The following is a 9,269-nucleotide window of genomic DNA, read 5'->3' on the forward strand; positions in this document are numbered from 1 at the left end:
CCGGCGGCGGCGGCGGAGAGCGGCTCCGGCGGCGGCGGCCCCGGCGGGCGGGCGGCGGCGGCGGAGGAGGGGCGGCGGCGGGCGGCGGGTGCCTCGCCACAGCCAGGGCTCGCTCATCTCGGGCGGCGAGTCCGAGCTCAGCCCCGGTGACTGCCCCTTCCAGGCCGTCTCCTACATCAACGTGGGCGTCTTCCACGTCTTCGACGAGGCCGGCGTGGAGGTGCACTGCGGCGGGCACCCGTCCGTCGAGCTGCCGGGCTACTCGCCCATGGATCCCGAGCTCAACGCCTCCTACCCGTACTGCTACCCGCTGCCCAGCGAGCAGCCCCCCGCCTACGAGGAGATCTACCCCGGGGAGCCCTGCGCCCACGGCACCTAGCGCCGCGCCCCGACGGCACCGCCAGCGGCAGCGGCTCCGGGGGCAAAGCGCTGCGGGGCTCGGGGCGGCCGCCGGCCTCCGAGTGCACGGCCCCGCGCTGCGCGTCTGTCTCTGCGGAAGCTCTCTCTCCCTGCTCTCCTCTCGCTGTCCCTGCGTCCGTCTGTCCGCCGGCGGCTAGGTTCTCCAAAGGCTGCGCAAGAAATGCCGAAGGGTTGGTTCCTCCCGCCGCCTCTCCTCCGTAGCCAAGTTTAGTTCCCTTGAAGTGATTCATCAGTCTCCAGCTTTAGCAGTCCAGAGTTACCCATTTATGATAACCAGCCAGTGTAAGGAAAAGGTGTCATGAAGCTTCTTTACCTCTCAAAAGAGCTAAATTTCTGAACAACGCAGAGACATTCGTGTCACGTTTACTAGAGATGTATTGGGGATCTTTAACGTTTACACTACTCCTCGGGAGAATTGAGTTCTGTTCTAAGATTTAGTGAGTTAAAACATTTGTCAGTCTTGTAAGATGCACATCGAGAAAAACCTGCACTTTGAAAAAGAAACAGGAAAAAAATCAACAACGTTTTTGTACACTAACGTGCCTGCTTTTGTTGATAACTTCTTACTGTAAAAGCTTTCAGAAGTCTATAGTGAAAATGTTTGGTAAATTCACTGCAGTTTAAAATCGATGATTAGTTCCTTTACTAAAACAGCTAGGATGTTGCTAGGATATGGCAGTTACAAGGGAGTCCAAATGTCATACACATTCCTTTTTGTAAACAGGTTCTGTGTTTTTATGCGAGGCAGGATTTCTTTTCGGTTTACACAGGTGAAGGTTTAATTCTATTTTGTACAACTACATGGTTTACCTTGTAAAGAGTTCCATTTTACCTGTTACGATCCATCAATCTGGTAAGCTTGAATATTAAAGTTTTATTTGAAATATATATATATTGTAAAACAGCCTTAACCGGTGCAGTGGTCACAGTTTTAAAGGAAATAGGAAAAAAAAAAAAGAAAAAAAAAAGAAGAAAAAAAAAACCCCCATCTTGGAAGGCATCTTCCGAATGTGTTTTCAGAGCAGTATTTACTCCTGTTACAGAGATTTAATTTTTTTTTTCCTTTCAAAGAGGCCACTTTAATTCCATAGGAGGGGGGAAATGATAATAATAATAATAGGATTGTGTGCTGTTAACTCCTTCTGAACTTGGAGGTGTGAAAAAGGCAGAAAGAAACTGCTAAATGCTGTTCCTGGATTCTGCTTTGGAATGCCAGAGTCAAGGTGGTGTCAGAAAGTGCCAGCTAAGGAAGTAGGTACCACATGTTGTCTTTACATCTGTCCAGGACAGGTGAAAGCTTAATTTCATGCTGCACGGAGAACCCAAAAGCAGCTCTCCAGATTGCTTTCAGTTCAGCACCCCCAGGAACCCTATGCTGAAATGGAGCTTTACAAAATGACCTTTCTGTTCCTCCTGTTTGGAGCCTGCTGCATAGCACCCGTGTCTCAGATACCAGAGAGAGAGTTAAGGGAATGCAAAGTTACAGTGTATTTCTGTGGTCCTGGAAAATTGTTCTAAAACCTTTAGCTGCAGAGAGACTGACGTAATTTACAGCCTTAGAATTGGAGAGAGACAATTTTAGCCTAAAAATAACCAAATCCTTCTGCATTGTTTTGTTTTCTGAAGAGTTTTCACTTGCACGCTTTATATAACCTGAAATTCAGAATGCCTTAGAAGTCTTGAAATTGCAGTCTGTGGTCTGCAAAACTCATAGTGACAGCCCTCAGCTAGAGAAGACAGTCAGAAGCAGCATGCCCAGGCTGCCAGGAGCTGCAGAAATCTAAGGCGGCACCTTTTGGGCAGCAGATTTCCTTGTGCAGAGGGCCAGGCTGGGACATCTGCTCTGGGCATGTCTCATGTTAGCACTGGAGATGGGCTCTATGGTGGCTGTGTGCTGGCTGTATGGTTGGTTGTGTGCTGGCTGTATGGCTGCCTGCATGCTGGCTGTGTGCTGCCTCTGCAGATCACCTTCTTAACCCCTTGCAGAGAAGTCAGTTAAAAGTCTTTACCTACAATATCAACTGAGGCACAGAATTGAATTGGCAGCATACTGTCTTGCTTATATACCAAAATATCTTGCAAAAAACGAGTTACAAAAGTAGGGAGGTTAAATCCTTACATAGGTCTCTACGCAGAAGAGTTTAATAGCACGGCACAGCACCCTGTACTGAGTTAAATAGGAACTGCCCAGCTGCAGAGTGAGTTTGGAAGACGGATCAGCAAGGTGCCTACATACAGATTGAGAAGTGATAGTTGTTGGCTTTAAAAAATAATAAAAAATTGGCTGTTCATGTAAGTTGAATCTTAGTTTTACTTAAGGAATTGATTTTTGACACAAAAAGACAGTATTTTACGCAACTCTTCTAGGAATTGTGGACTAGATAATTCTGAAACTCCAGATGTTCCAAAGATCAGTGCTCAGGGAAATAAATGGAAAGTTGAGAAAGCTACCTATTCTACTCAATTGTTTAATGTGAACAATTTTAATCTATGAATTTTTAAGATTGTTAAATTCATAACTTTCTTTTGTGTGTGCGTGTGCACGCGTGTGTGTATGGGTGTTTGCATTTTATTTGAATCTGTTCAGGATGCCATTGAATTAGAATATTTCTTTGTGGCTCAGTTTCAGTTCCCAGATTTCTATTTTCCCTCATTTAGGTTTTGACCCCTGCACAGGAGCTCAGTTTAGTGGTGGACAGCTTGCCAGAATGATGTCCAAGTCGGGCTCCCACAGAAGCCAGTAGGCATCATTTCTTTTACTTCAGTGGGTCTGGGCATAGATGATACCTAACATCTATTCCAAAGGAATATTGATCTTCTGGCACAATGGGATGCGGCAGAGGCATATTATTTCTCAGTTATTTATTAGTTGTATGGACAGCAGTATTAAGGGAGGTCACTTACAGTATTATACACTTTTTTTAAAAAAACAGGGAAAAAATGATGGTAGGCAAATTGACCAAACAAGCCATGTTTTCTTAAAGATGGTATACAAGTGTTTCAGGTACCTGGTGAGTGACTTTTCAGATAAAACACCACACGTATTTATTTCTCAGTGAGAAGAAGCTTGTAACTACAGGATTCAAGATGAAGCTTCACGAGCATGATTGCAGTATGGTGAAGCCATTTTTAGCAAACCTGAATCATCACTCTATCTTCTGAGCAATAATGTTAGAGTGTATAAACTGTACTGTGCCGAAATTGAAAATAGGCTGGTGTGGGAAGCATTGGAGCGTAGGTTAATTACCTGAGAGGACTCATCCCATCCCTTTGTTTTCCATTCTCTGTCACATGAGTGTCAAGGCGAATGCAAACCCGATCGATTCATGTCACCGGAGGATGCTAATTACCAGGCTTTTGCCTTAAATAGCAAAAACAGGGAGAACGGAAGAGAGATGTTGTGTGTGTGCTATCAAATCTCCATTTTGCTCAGCTGAAGTAATGACAAGTATGCTTTTTGCCCCACGGCTTGTGTTTTTAATTTGCTCACAGCTTTGCTCACATCTGTTCAAAGGGAGGGGAGAATAGATGCAGCGCTGCTTGTTTGGTAACATGGAGTACTGATTGGGTCACAGGCTGCTCCCAGCCTTCCAGTCCCTCTCACAGGTAGCAGCAGTGAGTCAAGGGATGAAACGGTGGAAAATCAAGTCTGCTGTCTTTGAAGCGACAGGATTTGCCTTCATCTGGAAAAAAAAAATGTATTCCCACCAGCCTATTAGCAATTCACATGAATTCTTTTCACACTCCAACATCCTTGCTTAAAACTGTTACTTACATTTTGCATTGTAATTGACAGAATATATGTGAATCTAAAAACAGGAAAAAAATGATGTTAGAGGGAATTCGTATTTTAAGTAGTACAGATATTACTCAAAACTTTGATTTCACTGTAGGACTTCTTTGGTTCACCAAAAAGCGCTATAGTGGCTGGTATAACTTAGGATATATTTCAGACATAATGTTTAATCATCAGAAAAAGTTTATGAATGTTCACATGAGGAGGGCAATCTGTTTCTGCTTTTGGACATAGTACATATGAAAAACTTTTCCTCATTTTGCCATTTAATCCAAGATTGATCCTCAACAAAATGTCAATAATTGATCTTGTAATTTTAGGATCAATAAAATACATTTTAAAGCACAGCATATCCTATAAGAAAAGCCTAATGCTCTTCATTTAATAATCTCCACTGTCTCAGATTGATGCCTGATATTACAATTGAAACTAGACGTTTAGCTACCCTTTTCATTACAAAACACATTTTCCAGGCATTTGCAACTTCTGCAAGTGGAACCCTTGCAAAAAAAAATCCCCAGTTTTCCTGTGAAGTCCAGTTAAATATTTCCTGGTGACAGGATGTTCTGTTGTTCTAGATACATTCATCTGGTATTAATCTACATCTGTCGATTTTATGAGATGGCAATCTTTATGTGCACTGACTGTGTTACTGGTCCTTCATTGCAGGCTCCTATCTCCAATTAAAGTGTGTAGGGGTAAGACTGAATTCCTCATGGTTGCTGTCCACTTCTTAAATCTCTTCATTACCTTGCAGTGGCATGTGACTAGTGGTTAGGATACATTTCAGACTCAATAGCACTGATCCAAGAGCAGCTCAGCAGATCAAAGGTGGTGCAGTGCTGTGAGTAAACCTTCCCATCCAGGCTGCAGCAGCTCAGCATTCAGTGTGTTCCGCCCGAAAGGAGGCACTGCCTACACAAAGCAACAGCAGGAGATCTGAGCACCTAAGTTGCACGCAGGCCTTTCATATTTCCTTTCTACCACAGTATCAGTGTTGAAACTGTTCCCCTACTTCCTACTCAGTGCACTTCCTACTCAGTGTTTCAGGACCTGCTAAAGTTTTCCCAAAGTTTGCCTATACATCACCTTGACATCATCCCAGATAACCTGAGCTTGAAGATTAAGTCAGTTAAGAAGTCATGACTCTCCCCATAACAACATATTTTCTTGCATCAAGGAAAACAAAACTAAAAATGATGTCCTCATTCTTCCTTCCTTCAGATGCAGCTGCCTCTAATTTCAGTGAGTTTATCCTGAGGTAAGGAGTGGAGATGACATTGCAGACTGCTACTCCTTCACTCAGTGAGATTTAGCTATCTGGAAGACACCCCCCTTACCCTCCCAAGCTTTATGGAAATAATGCTTTTAGTGAAAAATGTATAAAAAAATGTGTCTGACTGATCAACTGACCACAAAAAAAGTCAATGTCCTGAGCTAAACTATACAGTAGATGTATCCTAATAGCAACATAATCTAACAGAAGTTGCTAGTGCTTCACTTCTGGATTTCTGCTCTTGGCTGGTTTCTACCTACTGGGGAATTAAGAAGTTTGTTTCATGGTCTTGGCAAATGAATCCTTTGTTTCAATACAGTACACAGAGATTAAATATCTCTTAAACAGCATGAGCATTTTCACCAGTTGTTCTCCTCTGTGGCCATTGTTAGCAGAGTATGAAGTGAAGCGTGGGAGGAAGGAAAGCTTATCGTGATCCTCTTAATGGGTTTGGAGGACTAAACGTTCCAAAGCATTCATTTGTTTTATACTGAAACACTGGACTAGGAGATGGAAGAATACCTATAATATCTAAAAGGATTATTCCTAAGAATATATTTTTGGAAACCTAATGCTTGGGTTTAGAGAAGGTTCTTTCAGAAATTTATTTTTCTCCCAGGTTCTACATTTTAAATGAAAGTTCATTTCACTAGAGTAATCAGTAAAATCTCCAGGATTTAAATTATTAAATTTAGGGAAAATGAGTAGAGCTATCCTATAAATTAATGCATGCCACTAATCCCTGTAGCAGTTGTACAAGCATTTTGGCACATGAGGGGAACGGAACTGTACATGCAAACATCTATATTTTGGCTTTTCCTCACAGCTTTTCCAAGTTGCACTATGGAAAGGAAAGCTCTAGATGAACATATCCATGGGCAACCAGTATTGGATTTTGCACAAGCTGCATACAATCTTCGAGCATACATAATGACTGCATTCATGGCTGAAATGAACGCCCTAACAAAGTCCTCCAATAGGCACTCTCAGTGGCCGATCTGAGCAGAGGCCCCTCCTGCTAGCTCTAGGACAAACAACTCCCAGCAACGTGGGAAGAAAAGTCCATCCAGAAGGAGCTCACACTTGTACCAGAAAGCAGAAAGCCACTAACAATGTTGGCTCTCCTGCAGGTTGGGCTAGCTATCTCTTCCCGAGTGAGCTGGAAGCTACCATCATATGTGTTGTGGTTTAACACTGATAGGCTGCTGCCGGGAGTACACAGGTCATCTACACTACACTACCAGAAAAACACAGGAAATGAGAGGGCTGAAAACCACTAAATCAGTACAACATTTCTGTTGTATAACAAAGATCTGTGTTCATTCCCAGAGCAGTGCCTCTTGACTTCCTTAGTCAAATGCTGCAGAGGGCGAAAACACTTTTTATGCCATACTGAGCAGTCAAAATCATCAGTAACCAAAATAAGATAGGGAGACAATCTACTGCCTCCTGATTCATCCCGTGCTATAAATTGAAAGAGAAGAAGCTCAGATGCAGCTCTTCTGTATCAGCTCATGGTCCAAAAAAAAGGACCCAATACAGAAAAGGGAAGGATGCACATTGTCAAGGCTATTCTAAAAAGCAGCTAGAGGAAATGCACTTGAAGCTGTTGCTAAGAACTATTGTTTGTCAAGCTTAACAGAACAGAAGGGTGCTTTTTTCAGCATTTTGGAAGCAGTTTGCTGCACAGAACAGCATTTGGCTGGCAGAGGCTTCCTTTTCAGTAAGGTCCTTGGAGAACTACCAAAAAATTTTCGGGGACACCATTATCCAGACCTAGGTGGACCATTACTTAGTGCCTTAAGCTTCATGTTCTTATATACTGTGGACTACGTACAGTCCTGTTTTGCCAGTGGGAATGAGCAGTTGGCTCTCGTGACATCATGCTGCAGCCCTTGTGAAATGCAGTTCTGTGCTCCAGGCTGGGGAAGGCTTATTGCTGTCACGATGCCAACACTCAAGACTTGCTGTAGCTATCTTGGGTGTGTGTAGAGAAGTGCTCCATGGTCACTTTTACAAAAGCAAAATGGCCAAGTCAAGTGGAATGAGGCTGTCTAATTTCCCCTGAACACAGGAATGATCAAGTTGCAGAGAGAGTAAAGTGCTGTCCTGGGTTCATTTTTCATCCTCTGCTCCCTACAGCAAGTTCTGCAAAGGAACAGTGTGCACATAGACTTAGGATGCTGCCTCTGTGCTTAGGGGGAGAGTGCCAATGGCATGCTGAATGAGGCAATAAATAGAGATAAGCAACAAGACATAAGAAAACTTTACCCATGGCCTATGTTTGACGCACTACAAGAGCTGTATGACACTCTGAGTTGTCCTTCACTGAAGGCTGCGGTAGTTCTTAACTGCTTAAGGTCTGCAAGATCTAGAGCTCTAAGAATGAGCATTCCTGGGAGTCTTCCTGCATGAACTTAGCTCAAAAATCAAAAAGCCACTCTGGCCCTGTTTCAGTAAATGCATCTCTTCATCCAAGCATGAAAATAAAAAGCATCAACAGGGCAGAGCTGTTCATTCATTCATAGTTCATTACTTTTTCATCAAGGGCAGCAAAAAGACAAACATTAGTGTTAGCATCTCAGATCCAGAGATTTGCTTCACTGTGAGAGGTTATGAAGCTTGCTGATAAGGAAGCAGCAGAAGGTAATTACACCAAAGGAAAATAGATAGTTCACAATTCTGTTGTCATACTGTTTGTAATGTGTAGCAAGGAGTAACAATGACAGGAATTTCAACTTGTCTTATACATGCAGCTGGAAATGCTTCAGATCTCCAGATGACTATTCAAAAACTACCTTATATATGACTAGACTAGACATGCAGTCCAGTACCAACTGTGTTCACAGCTGCACACTGGTAGTTTTCAGTTTTGCGTGTGCACAGCCAAAATGAGTGTGCTGGCTGTAGACAGATGCCATCTTCATCAGCCAGGTCACTGCCACTGGTGAGGCAAACTGACCATGCCATTTGTCACTGCAGCAGAGCAGGAGCACACGTGCTGAAGCACCACGTCTCTGCAGCAGCACAGACATTTCCAGCACTTTCTGGCCATATGTGGTAGGTGGAGGGAAATGGAGTGAGAACTGGACATATAACCAGCTGAGTACAGGCGGACCAGTTGAGGAGCAGTAGGTGAAGTTAAAACACACACAGAGGCACCCTCATCCACAACCTGTCCATGGCATATACCTGGAGAACTTTAGCATGTAGGGACATTGTGGGGGAAAAAATTAACTGCATCAAGCTGGGGAAAAAAACCAAACCTTTCCACTGCAGTAATGTCTTGGTATTTCCAAGAAAAATGTTCATCATATTACAGAGCAAAATGGAAACCCACAAAAAATTTCCAAGAGAAAGTAATTCAAGCGGAGAAATCCAACACAATCTGGGGAGAAACTGATCTCTAAAAATTTCACACTTCTTTCTTTTGGAACAGTCATGTCAATTTGTTCTTTGCATTTTCAGCTCTCAGGCAAGAGAGAAGCTGATAGGAGGCAGACACTGATAAAGGCTCTACTGGCAAAGTGTCAGGTAAAGGGAAACCATTTTTACATTTCTGTTCTGACAAGAGAGAACAATATATTCTAGCCTGGAAGCTTAGATGGCAGAAGCAGCAGTGATTAATTGCTCTAATTAGGGCTCCAAATAGGAAAGAGCGAGTTTCCTGAGCTACTGCATTCTAAATTTCCTCACTTCTATGAATAACTGTATTGCTCAGAGGAGAAGGGCATCAAAGTGCATCTCCAGAACAAACATTTACCTGCTTTAACTTAG

At 43.1% G+C, this 9,269-nt stretch overlaps 1 protein-coding gene across 1 annotated transcript in view; it reads right to left on the reverse strand.

The window, feature by feature from the left end:
- TMEM271 (transmembrane protein 271) overlaps nt 1-650 on the reverse strand; it is a 93,733-nt gene extending 93,083 nt beyond the window's left edge. The window contains 1 exon segment of the mRNA XM_042866115.1: nt 376-650. Coding sequence (XP_042722049.1) covers nt 376-650 — 275 coding nt within the window.
- Nucleotides 651-9,269: the final 8,619 nt, after the last annotated feature.

The sequence above is a fragment of the Lagopus leucura genome, unplaced genomic scaffold, assembly GCF_019238085.1.
Source record: "Lagopus leucura isolate 7727_CA_CO unplaced genomic scaffold, USGS_WTPT01 Super-Scaffold_810, whole genome shotgun sequence".
Taxonomy (NCBI): Eukaryota; Metazoa; Chordata; class Aves; order Galliformes; family Phasianidae; genus Lagopus; species Lagopus leucura.